This window comes from Microcebus murinus, chromosome 5, assembly GCF_040939455.1.
Source record: "Microcebus murinus isolate Inina chromosome 5, M.murinus_Inina_mat1.0, whole genome shotgun sequence".
Classification (NCBI taxonomy): domain Eukaryota; kingdom Metazoa; phylum Chordata; class Mammalia; order Primates; family Cheirogaleidae; genus Microcebus; species Microcebus murinus.
This window is the reverse complement of record NC_134108.1, coordinates 28,426,409-28,439,072: the sequence shown is the minus strand read 5'-3', so window position 1 is coordinate 28,439,072 and position 12,664 is coordinate 28,426,409. Positions and strand designations below refer to the sequence as shown.

Sequence of the window (12,664 nt, the reverse complement as noted above, 5' to 3'; positions counted from 1 at the left end):
TGCACCACCATGCCCGGCTAATTTTTCTATATATTTTTAGTTGTCTAGCTAATTTCTTTCTATTTTTAGTAGAGACGGGGTCTCACTCTGGCCAGGCTGGTCTCGAACTCCTGACCTCAAATGATCCTCCCACCTCGGCCTCCCAGAGTACTAGGATTACAGGCTTGAGCCACCACACCCAGCCTAATAATAAATTTTTTTAAAAAAATTAGCTGGGCATGGTGACAAGCACCTGTAGTTCCAGCTACTCTTGAGGCTGAGGTGGGAGGATTGCTTGAGCCCAGGAGTTGAGGCTGTAGTGGGCTAAAAGCATGCCACTGCACTCCAGCCTGGGCAACAGAGTGAGACTCTGTCTCTAAAAATAATAATAATAAAAATTTTAAAAATAGGGTGATATGAAGAGTCTGAAGGAGATGAAGGCGTGAGACAGGTTGCTGTATAGGGGAAGAGAATGTCAGACAGAGAAAACAAGTGCCAAGACCGAGTCCTGAGCGTGCCCGCTGTGTCTGGGATGCGGCTTTGGGCCGGTGTGGCAGTGAGCATGGATGGGGAGAGCAGTGGGATGTGCAGGGCTGCAGGGACATCACGCGCCGGATAGAGAGCCACTGGAGGGAGTGAGCAAAGGAATGCCTTGATCTCATTTAAAGGGATCACCTGGCTGCTGTGTAGAAAATAGACTAGCGGGGTACAAGGGTGGAACGGGGACCAGGTAGGTGGCTACTGCAGTAACACAGGAGAGAGATCATGATGACTCAGGTCAGGGTAGCCACGAAGGTGACCAGGCTCTGGATGTAATTGCAAGTAAGAGCCCACATACCTTCCTGATAGACTGAAAGTGGGTGTGAGAGAAAGAGGGTCGGGGAAGACTCCAGGGTAAATGGAAGGATAATGTTGACATCCACTGAGGTGGGTAAGACTGCGAGTAGAGTAGGTTTGGGGACATCACGGGTTCCATTGAGAACATGCTGAGCTTGAGATATCTATTAGACATTTGAAAAGAGACATAGAGAAAGACAAGCCTCCAACTCAGGAGAGATACCTAAGCTTGAGATGTAAACTTCAGAGTCACTGGCATATAGATGACATAAAAGCTGGTGAGCGTGACACAGAAGTGGTCAGAGGACCGGGCCCTGGGGCTTGCCAACTTTGCGGCTGGAGACAACCAGGAGGTGGGTCTCTAGAGGCAGTGACGTATTAATATTTGGGAAGGAAGGGCAGATGGTGAGGATAGTCTTGGATGGTCTAAGACAGGCGTCCTCAAACTATGGCTTGCGGGCCACATGCGGGTGTTTTTGCCCATTTGTTTTTTTACTTCAAAATAAGATATGTGCAGTGTGCATAGGAATTTGTTCATAGTTTTTTTTTTTTTTTAACTATAGTCTGGCCCTCCAACAGTCTGAGGGACAGTGAACTTGCCCCCTGTTTAAAAAGTTTGAGAACCCCTGGTCTAAGGTGAGGAATGAGAGTTGACCACAGGACTTGACAACATGAAGTAACTGGGACATTGAGAAGCAACTTCAGGAGAGTGGTGGCCCTGAAATTCTCACTGGAGCAGGTTCATGAGAGAACCTGGGAAGAGCAGAAGAGGCACTGATGACAGTGAATCCAGACAGCTCTTTCAAAAAACTTTGCTATAAACAGTAACGGAAAAATAGGGCAAAAACTGGACAGAAAAATGGCACCAAACGACCTCTTTTAAAAAAAAAAAAAAGCTGGGGAAAGAATCACAGCAGGTTTCTATGCTGATAAGAGGTAGAAGTAAAAATATGGATGATGCAGGGAGAGCTGCTGTAGAAGGTGCTGGAGACGGGGGAGAGGGCGGGAAGCAGTTGGCCTCGCATGGGAATGGCGGAGCTCATGCCTGGCCCCGGAGGGAGATGGTGTATTTGGATGCAATTACGATGTGCACGTTGACATGCAAGGTGGTGAAAGTTCCCTTGTGACTGTGTCCATTTTTTCTGAAATCAGAAGCAAGGCCAGTGGTGAGGAGTGAGAAGGTGTAGAAGTTTCCAGAGAAAGAAGATGATATTGAGCAGTTGTCCAGGAGAGAGGCAGAGGTAATGGGCTAGGACATGTGTGACTGCCAGGCAGCATCAGGGCCACTCGATGACAGAAAATGAGACGTAGCACTATGCTGACATGCTTTCTCAGCCTCCTGCAGCTGAGTGGCCACAGATGCTCACTGGGGCATGCCTTGAAGTGTACATCAGATCATGTCCCCACCTGGTTAAAATCCTGCAGTCACTCCCACCCCATTTAGAAGGAAACCCAACTCTTCACTCAGCCTGCAAAGCCCTGTGCACTAGTCTTTACCTACTTGCTAACTCAGTCTCAGTGATCACAGCTTCCTGGACTTTTTTTCCATTCCTGGAACAGGTCAAGTGTGTTTCTGATGTAGCCATCCACTAACTGTTCTCTCTGCCTGAATTCTTTTTCCCCCTGTCTTCTCAGGGTTGGCACTTTATTATCACCCAGACTGGATCTTAAATGTTACAGCCCAGAATAACCTTCCCAGGTCACCCAGTTAAAAGTGCCACCTCCTCCACTAGTCACTATCTAATCAGGGCGTTTGAACTCCCCTGCTGGTTGTACTCAATGATAATGTTTAGAACCTAAATCAGTGCCTGGCACGTAATAGATGCTCAGTAAATATTTACTGAAAAAATGAATACAGATGAATGAGTGAAGAAATGGCCACACCAAATTAACTACTAAAAGTGAAAAGTAATTTAAGCCTCAGAACTAAAATATTTACAAGACATTAACTTGTTTATTATTCTCTCCATTTGTGCCCACTTAAACTGGGGGAAAGAGTAAAGAAAATCACAGCTGAAACAGCAACCGTGGTGAACATCCCATTTGGAGTTTGTAGCTGGCCAGGCAGAAGTTCAAAATAAAATCCTTTCAAATCACATTACTGCAGAAATCTTTTCTGACCTCTCAGCTGAGTCACTGTTTATTTTATAAGAAACTTAACATCCTTGGAAGAGTATTTGTTTTCTCAGCTTTGTAGAAATAGAGGGTAAAAGAGCCCAATTCCAAATATGACAGAGGAAAATGTTAAGCAATGTGTAGTATCCAGTTTGAAGTTAATTTGATATTATAAATAGTTTCCCTTCTTCTTAGAAACAGTCATTGAGATTTATACATCAGGACTGTTACCCTGGTGACAAAAGTTGATTCACTGTTTTATTAATTTCTAAATTCATAAGGATTTCCTTTCCTGGGCAGTGTCTTTCATTAGTCTTCAAGTTCACTTTGGCTTCTGCATACTAGCAAGTTCCATGGGCTTTCTGCCACCTCACATTTTCTTAACTAATTTGATAACTTGTTTATTTTTTTGTCTTTTGTTTAACATACATACTTCAGATATACTTTGGTCAACTTACATAAGTCAGACTGCTGACATTTCCATTTTTAAAAGCCTTTGCTGGCCGGGCGCGTTGGCTCACGCCTGTAATCCTAGCTCTCTGGGAGGCCGAGGCGGGTGGATTGCTCGAGGTCAGGAGTTCGAAACCAGCCTGAGCAAGAGCGAGACCCCGTCTCTACTATAAATAGAAAGAAATTAATTGGCCAACTAATACATATAGAAAAAATCAGCCGGGCATGGTGGCGCATGCCTGTAGTCCCAGCTACTCAGGAGGCTGAGGCAGCAGGATCGCTTGAGCCCAGGAGTTTGAGGTTGCTGTGAGCTAGGCTGCCGCCATGGCACTCACTCTAGCCTGGGCAACAAAGTGAGACTCTGTCTCAAAAAAAGTAAAAAAATTAAAAAAAAAAAAAAAAAGCCTTTGCCAACCTGCTGCTTCAGCTAGCTGGCTAATATTGCATAAATAGGAGTTAACCAAGATTTCTAAAAGCAACTTTTCTGTCCTCAGTACTGGGCTTCCCCACAACACACCTAGCTGATACTACTGCTGCTATAATGACTTTAAAGTGCAGAACTGCTTTGCCACCTCACCTTTTATAATAGTCTGCACCAGTTTGTTCTTCAGTGCAAACCTTGCAGTATCCGTGTAGTCTCTCTAGGGGTTCACCGTACCTTTAGCTTCTGGTCCTCTCCTAATATGCAATGTATAACTTTGTTGGAGAGGGTCTGGTTTTATTGAATATTGCATGACTCAAAAGTAACAGAAATGTGATTCTTTCAAATACATTTCATAAGGCAGAATTTTACTAATTTAGATTCTTTCCCCACCCCAAATTCTGAATTAGTAAGCTTTGTTGAGTTTTAGATACCCACATCATAATGTTCTTAAAAGAAATGTCTTACTCTGGAAGCCCATTAGATGAAAAGATTAGATTTTCGTAAATTCTGTCTTTAAAGTTTCTTTTTCTGTTTTTAGACAGGATCTCACTCTGTTGCCCAGGCTTAGAGTGTACTGGCATCATCATAGCTCACTGTAGCCTCAAACTCCTGGTCTCAAGCAATCCTCCTGCCTCAGCCTCCTGCGTAGCTGGGACCACAGGCATGTACCACTGTGCCCTGCTAATTTTTTTATTTTTTTAATTTTTTCTAGAGATGTGGTCTTGCTATTGCCCAGGCTGGTCTCGAACTCCTGGGTTCAAACAATCCTCCCACCTTGCTTTCCCAAAGTGCTAGGATTACAGGCATAAGCCACCGCACCAGGCCTAGTTCTGTCTTCAAAATTTTCATTGAGTTTGCAATTTATTTTTTATTTTTAAGAGAGCGGGTCTCTCTCTGTTGCCCAGGCTAGTCTCAAACTCCTGGCATCGAGCAATCCTCCTGCCTCACTCAGCCTCCCCAGTCCCTGGGATTACACACATGAGCCACCACTCCCGGCTTCCGATTTGCGATTTGATACATTTTAATAACCCTATATGAAAAAATAGATTTGAAAGTTCCTGAATCTTAACTCATACAGAACATTCTGCTTTCAAGTTAGACTTTCTTAAGTGAGTAAGAACAGTAGGGAATGATAGTAAAGTAGGCTCTTAGTTTCATTCAATTAAATCACTGCTCTCTCCTTGACTTTTGGTTAAGAATTTTAAGAAAACTTTACTTTTAAAGGAATTTTGTTCCCTGAGTTATGAGATGGACAGTTTAAAGTGCACGTACACTTTACTGTGAAGCCAGTGAAACAAGTTACCAAATCAAACAGTGGGTACTGTTTTATCATCTAGGAGCCAATATGAAGGTAGGCATTGTAGAGGTTACATAAGAAAGACGATGGGCAAAAAGCTTCCCTGGAAACTAAAACTTCATAACCTAGTTATGAAAGGGAGGCAAAACCACAAGGGTGCTAGCTACGGCAGTATAGAAGAAAAGGGACTAGAAGATACTGCAAATCCAGGAAAAAGAAGTGCTTTCCAGGGCTGGAGTTACTCAGGGATTCGAGGACCAGGATTTGCATTGAGTCTTAAGGCCTAAGAACATGGGGCCAAATCTTCAAAGATGACTATACCGGATAAACAGAGGGAGAAATAAGGAGAGAAGAGTCAGTAAGGTAGGAGGGGAGCCAGGGAAGAAGACTGTTTCACAGGAGCTAAAAGAGAATTTCAAGAAAGAATGCATAGGTGTGATAGATTAAATGTGGCCATTCTTTGCTCTTCATCCCATCAAGAGGTTAGGTCTGTTTCTTCAGCCCTTGAATCTGGGCTGGCCTTGGACTTGTACTGACAGTAGGAAGTGGTGGAAGTGATGTGTGAGCTCCAGAATGTCAACCCCACAAGACCGTGCAGCTCCTGCCTTCAGTCCCTGGGGCTGCTGCCCGAGTGTGACATGTGCGGGAGCCACACAGTGTCCTGCAGGAGAACTGAAGCTCCCCACCGCAGCCAGCACCTGCTGCCACCTGCGTGGTCACATCCGCCCGCCCTCCTGCCCGTGTAGCCGCACAAGTGAGCCCCAGTGAAGCAAGCAGAGGCACCACTCAGCCAAACCAAAGAAGCGCAGGACATAGTAAGTTGTTGTAAACCGCTACAATCGGGAGGCTGTGTCATGCAGCGATAGGTAACTGATGTGACACAGGCAAAAAGAAGGATGAGAAATGAAGGAAGATTCATAGACTTGGAAGTCGTTGGTGTCCTGCCATCTCAGTTCTGGAAAAGACCTGAATCTATCAGCAATGTTACCAATTTACAGATGGATGCATTGCAGTTATCAAGGTCTGAGGCCATTAATGATTTAAATCATATACTTTTAATTGGTAGTTTCATTCAGACTCTATGTTCGCCAAGAAATCCAGTCATTGGGCTGCAGCTTGCATAGAGCCGGCAATGCGCGGTCAGGCCAACGGCGCATCCAGCCTTACTGGCAATTATATTTCTCATTGTAAATGAATCATTTGCATTTTATTTTTATATTTTTTTAAAAATGGCCTCATCTGTATCAAAAATTAAACCTACAATTTGATATTTACCTTATGGCTTAAATCGAGAGACTTTTTCCCTGCTTTTCATAGAGTAAAATATTTTTAAAATTTAAGCCATTTATAAGTGAGTAGAACACAAAGTGAAAAATTTTCACAATCCTACTAATTACACCCCCTACCAGGATTAACAATTTGGCCAATATAAATATATATTTATATACTTATTTTTATATTTTATATATTTTACACATACTTATATTTATGTACTTATTACACCCCCTACCAGGAGTGTAATATTTGGTGAACATAAATATATAAATATATTTTAAATGTATATTATATTTAAAATATAATTTTATAATTTATTAATTATAAAATTAAATAATAAAGTGATATATTAATTAAATAATATAAAAATACAATTATATAATGTTTTATATATACTTATTACACCCCCTACCAAGATTAACAATTTGGCCAATATAAATATATATGCACACATATGCCTACCATTAATTCACCTGTCAGCGTTACTTTTCCTTCAGATAAAAGCCAAATAATCACTATGTCCACAGTATCTGTAATCACACATTTCTCTCCAGTCTTTTGAAAGTATTTTTACAAGAAAACCACAAACGTAAAAATGTAGTTTGCTCCCATTATATTAAAACTCAAGAACAAGTATCCCTACATTCCTCAGTGAAATGTTTTAATCCTAGGAAGGGTAACAAGTTCTCCTTCATTCCTAGCCCCTTCTGTCACCTTTTCCCCCAGGCCATGGCTTTGGCAGCTAAATCTACTAAAAGAAAAAGGAGTTTTCAGGGCCCACCTCTAAGTTAAATTGTTTCACTTTTAAGTTACGTTGTTTAAATACCTCTCCATGTGAAATTTATTTAACTGTTTTCTAAATGTCTATTCATATAAGAAATTTTATCTTTCTTAACATTACCTTGAACATGCAATATTTAATACAGTTGTCGATGGTTAAACCCCAGAATGTTTCTGCTAATCTTAGCTTTAGCAAGTGTTTAGGGCTCAGAGACCTATAAGTCTGATAGACATGGAAGAGCTGAGGCCCAACGCCCTAGCCCAGGGTGTCCCAGACCTACTCAAAACCCCAAAGAAACCTCCTGTGTGGAGGAGCCAGAGAGATGGAAGAGGTTCTGCGATGGTTGTTACTAAACAGAGCTTTGAAAGTCTGGGCTAGCCACAGTGGCTTATGCCTGTAATCCTAGCACTCTGAGAGGCTGATGTGGGATGATTGCTTGAGGTCAGGAGGTCAAGACCAGACTGAGCAAAAGCAAGACCCGGGTCTCTACAAAAAATAGAAAGATTAGCCAGGCATGGTAGCACATGCCTGCAGTCCCAGCTACTCTGAAGCCTGAGGCAGGAGAATCACGTGAGCCCAGGAGTTCGAGGTTGCAGTGAGTTGTGATGATGCCACACTGCCCTCTAGCCAGGCAACAGAGAGAGACTATCGCAAAAAAAGAAAGAAAGAAAGAAAAAAAAGGTCACTTGTTGGAAAGCAATGGTTATTCAATTTCTTTAGCCGAATCACCCAAATTAAAGACAAGGCAGGGAAGTCAGAATTATGCATTGAGACTGCAGTCCTCAATCCCTGGGCCAAAGATTGAGCAAGGGGAGCTTCATCTATATTTATAGCAGCTCCCCGTAGCTCCCATCACCATCTGAGCTCTGCCTCCTCCCCCACTCCCCAACCCAGTGGATGGAAAAATTGTCTTTCATGAAACCCGTCCCTGGTGCCACAAAGGTTGGAAACTGCTGCATTTTGCACCAAAGGGAATATCCTAAAGTAATTTCAAATATTATCACTTAGTTGTATGTAACAGCTGCACTTTTGACCAAGGAGTATTGTTGGGAAACCAAGGCAAAGAATACAGAATACTTACGTTTTTGCTAGCTCCATTGATATTTGCTCCAAAGAACATCCCTTTGTCTCAGGTATAAACACAATAACAAAAACCAGGGATGCTAGACTCATGATTGTGTATATGAAGCACACCCAAGGCAGGCCAATAATATCTATAAAGAACAAAAGAAATTGATTAGAAATGTGTTTTGTGTTGCTCTGATCCCATTTGTGAACAGCCGCTTCTTAGGGCATATATAAAGCTTTACATATTTTCAGATGTGCCAGTAGTATCTAGGAAAGTAGGAATCACAAAGTTTAAAATGTAGCAAGCTCTGAAAGATTTATTTTTACAAACTACCTCAGCTTTCTCTGGTAAAGTAAATAGCAGCCTTGCAAGTATCACGATTTAAACCCAATGCAATCTTCTTGGTGGGCATGTCTTTTTCAAAATGGCAATGTGTCTCTATTAACATAAAAAAGCACATGCTCACTGCAAAAGAGAGCCTCAAACAACACAAAGCACATGATGCAGAAGGTAAAGTATCTCTTGTCACCCTCCATCGTTTCCCTCTTGGGAATCACCACTGTTAGCAGTTTGGTTTCTATTTGGTGGACATTTTTAATGGCATATTTGTACAGATGGACTTTTCTTGGAATGAACTCATCCTTCCTTACTCTGATTTGAGTAACTCATTCCATGCTGGCAATATTTCATCATTTTTAATAGCTGGCATTGTGTTTGTAGGGCTTCCTCCTGGGATCAGACAAAAAACTCATCGCAGGTCCAATGAAAGACGTCAACTTGCCAAGATGCATCCTCAAGAAGCAGGATCTTCAAGATTCTGATGGATCTCACGTGTCAGCTTAGTTTTTCCTCTGACCACCTCTGGCCAAAAATACAGTCCCTTTGTACTCACAAAGCAAGGTCAAGGTGCAGGAACTGGCAAGCAGTGGCCTTCAATGCACTTGAGTCTGCCGTTGGCACTGTGCCAGCCCCTGCCTTCGCTGCAGAAGGTGCAGTGTGTCAGGGAGTGTGAGAGAGAAGCTGGCTCTTTTTGAACATAGGCTCAGAGCAACTGCAAACAATATTTGCAAATAACCCTTAACAGCTGCTACCACACATCACAGCTGGTCAGGCAGGAAAACTGACCGAGCAGTTGGGTACTGAGGCAGTGTTTGTAAATGCACGGGGGATGGATGGAAGCACAGTGACCACTGGCCAGTGAGTTGTGCTGGGGTGGGGAGAAGCAGGGAGAAGGAACAGCGCTGCAGTTCTTTTGGCAATTTTAATTAAACTCCCATCTCTCTCTGCTTTTCTTGCTGCTGGCACAGGGTTTTGCTCAACTGATTGCTTAATAAAGTGCTTGTAGAATTGGGCCTTCTTTTCTCTCTGAAGCATAAAGAACCAGAAGATAGGAATTGTAAAAACTCCCAAAGGTCATCTCATCAAACTGGTCCCCAGTTCTGTGTGAGCACTTTCAGTCACAGGGAGCGCACCGCTTCTTAAAGTCTCTCACTGCCTCGTGAGACAGCTCTACGTGTTAAAAAGTTATTTTTTGCTTAGTTTTCCCAAATCTGCCTTTCAGAGTTCTGCTTTGTCCTCTGGTACAACACACATTGAATCAGCTCTCCCCACCCCTTCTCCATGACAGCCATTCAAATATTTGGATGTACCTCATCCCTTCTCTGAGTATCCTCTTGTCTGATCAAACATTCTGAACTCTCCCAACCATTCTTCACAGCCCACAGGTTACTGCCCTCCTTCGGTGAACACTGCAATCTTTAAACAACCCTCTCAAAATAATCTACTCAGAGCAGAACACAACACTGCAGCTGTGTCGTGACCGCTGCAGAGGACATCTGTCTATCTGCCACCGTCCGCTTGTATTGATACAGCTGAAACTGCATTGAAATATCGGTGTCCAAGGGTTTGCTGCCAAGTAGAACCTCACATCCTCTGAGTCTCTCCCACACTTGGAAAATTGATCTTTGAAAATAAGTCGAAAATTTCAAGCATTCCAATTAAATGTCATCTGAATATTTTTAGATCATTCCAAGGTTTTTTGTTTTTTTTTAAAGTGGATCTCTTTGCCTAACATTTGTTCTAAAACCCCTTGCAGAAGAACTTCTGAATTTTCATGAGCTCATCCAATATATTAGCTGGCCTTCCCGGAGATCTGTGTCATCTTTTTTCATGCCTCTTCATTTCCATTCTTTTATATCTCTTTCTCCATGCCAAACGACAGATGGAGGGTGTGAGAGAGAGAGAGAGAGAGAGAGAGAGAAAGAGAGAAGAGGAAGGGCACATGTCTGTGTGTGTGATCTGAGTAACAGAGGTATGGACAATGCTAACAATTATTGCTTCCTTCAATCTTGGGCTATTTCTAAAAATGTAGGACATAAACATTTGAAAATTTTATATAAAAACCCAAACCATGCTTAATTAGCAACTCAAAAAGTTCATTTCCTAAAGTAGATATACTAACTATACATATGTATGCGTATGTGTGTATATATGTATATATGTGTGTATATATGTGTGTGGGTGTATATGTGCACATGTGTTTGAGTAAACATCTACTTTTGAAAATTAGATATATGAAGAATATATATATGAATGAAGGAACTGGGTCATTTGTTTCATAGCCTTCTCCACAGTCTGGATTTTGTAGATTGTAGTCATGACACATGTCCCTCATATTTATGTGAAAAAAAGGAAAACCCAACTCACTGGTCGATTTTGGAGGATGCTAGAGGACCGCCTCAACATTTTGAAGACTAGAACGTAAAGAGAAAGCTTCAAGCACTTATCTTGCCTTTCTTATATGACCCACACTTCAGGGTAGCCAAATAGCTAATGAGAAGAAATTTCTCTCTGGGGAGGTATTTCAGATAAAAATTTAGAAGGAGTGACATAAGGAAAGGGCTGGGTCTGAGAAATGATCATGAAAGGAGGCCAACATGACAAAGTGACAGGCAGCCGGACCCGACGTGCCTCCCAGTGGTGGGACACACCACCGTCACCTGCAAAGGAGTTTGCCAACAAACAAAAAGTCTCCTCAAGCCCCTACCCAGATCTAAACAGCCATTAACAGGAAACACAAAGGACGTGCAACCTGACTACAGTCAACAAAATCCAGACTGGAAAATTCTATGAAGCGAATTATTTTCAACTTCACTAAAAACATAAGGTGGGGTGGGGACGGTGGGGGGAATGGAGCTGAAACCTACCAATTATGAGACATGTCAATCAATTGTAAATTATGTATTTGGGTCGTGATTCAAACAAACGATGTATACAAAATAATTCTGAGACAATTGGAAGAATGTGAACAGAGATGATATATTTGATACTAAGGGATGATTATGAATATTTTAAGTATGATAATGATGTTGTGTTATATTTGTTTAAATGTCTTCTCTTTTAAAGGTCCGCCCTGAAATTTTATAGACAAAGTGATGTTAAGTGTGGGACGTGGTGTAAAACAAACTGGTAGAGGGCAGAGCAGGTGGGGTTGTAAATAAGGTTGAGAACGGCTCAGGTTCAGTGACAGGCACATGAGGGGCGTGGCCACCTTCCTCCCTTCTGAGTGTGTTTGACACTTTCCGCAGTAAAATGGTTTCTCCATGGGCATGCTTCCCTGACATTTGTCCTATGAGGGCAAAAGACATTAGAGGAAGACAAAGAGATCTTACCGGTTACAGTCAAAAACGTCAGAGAGATGAGGAGATTGATGCCCCAGTTCATGCTAGAAGTTAAAGCCATGGCTCGTCCTCTAATGCCACCGGGGAAGATCTCGCTGAGCACCAGCCAGGGCACTGGAAGAAAGGGGAGAGTGGGGGGAGGGACAGCCAAATTAGCCAAAACCCTTAGAATCTGAGGGACACGCTCTGATCTCTCTCCGCCTTGTTCTGGCTGGACTTGTGGCTGGGGCGCAGGGCCACTTCCCACCTGAGCAGGACAGGACAGAAGAGGGATGGGCTGTCTACTGCCACACCACCCTGAATGCACCTGATCTCATCTGATCTCAGAAGCTAGGCAGGGTCAGGCCTGGTTAGTACTCGGATGGGAGAGAAGGGATGTGCTTCCTCTGCACCTCCAGCCCAGGGAGAAAGGATTCAGGAGAAGCACTAGGAGGGGCTGACCAAGGTCCCCACTCGTAGGGGGAGGGCCATGAAGTCCTGGTATCTGACACCGGCCTGAGAGATGCCAACAGCAGGGGCAGTGGCTGAGGCTACCTGCCTGGCAACAAGAAGAGAATGAGCTTTGGGCAACTGCCAAGCACAGGAGCCTCAGTGCCAGAGCCAGCTGTGCCTTGTCCTGTAACTTCCTCTCCCCCTGACCTTGGAGAAGTCAGAAATCATAGCTAATGAGTGGGTAGGAAATAGAGCTAGGGTGGGGACAGGAAGCCAGCTACTCTTCCTTCTTCCACTTGGGTTTCTAGCCTGAAGCAAGCTGAGT

General features: G+C 43.1%; 1 protein-coding gene across 1 annotated transcript in view; it reads right to left on the bottom strand.

Annotated features, from left to right (window-relative positions):
* Positions 1-12,664, bottom strand: part of SLC2A12 (solute carrier family 2 member 12) — a 58,644-nt gene that overhangs the window by 4,633 nt on the left and 41,347 nt on the right. Inside the window, exons 3-4 of the mRNA XM_012781621.2 lie at positions 11,899-12,021; positions 8,240-8,372 (exon numbers count right to left, since the gene is read on the bottom strand). Coding sequence (XP_012637075.1) covers positions 8,240-8,372; positions 11,899-12,021 — 256 coding nt within the window. The remainder of the gene's footprint in view (positions 1-8,239; positions 8,373-11,898; positions 12,022-12,664) is intronic.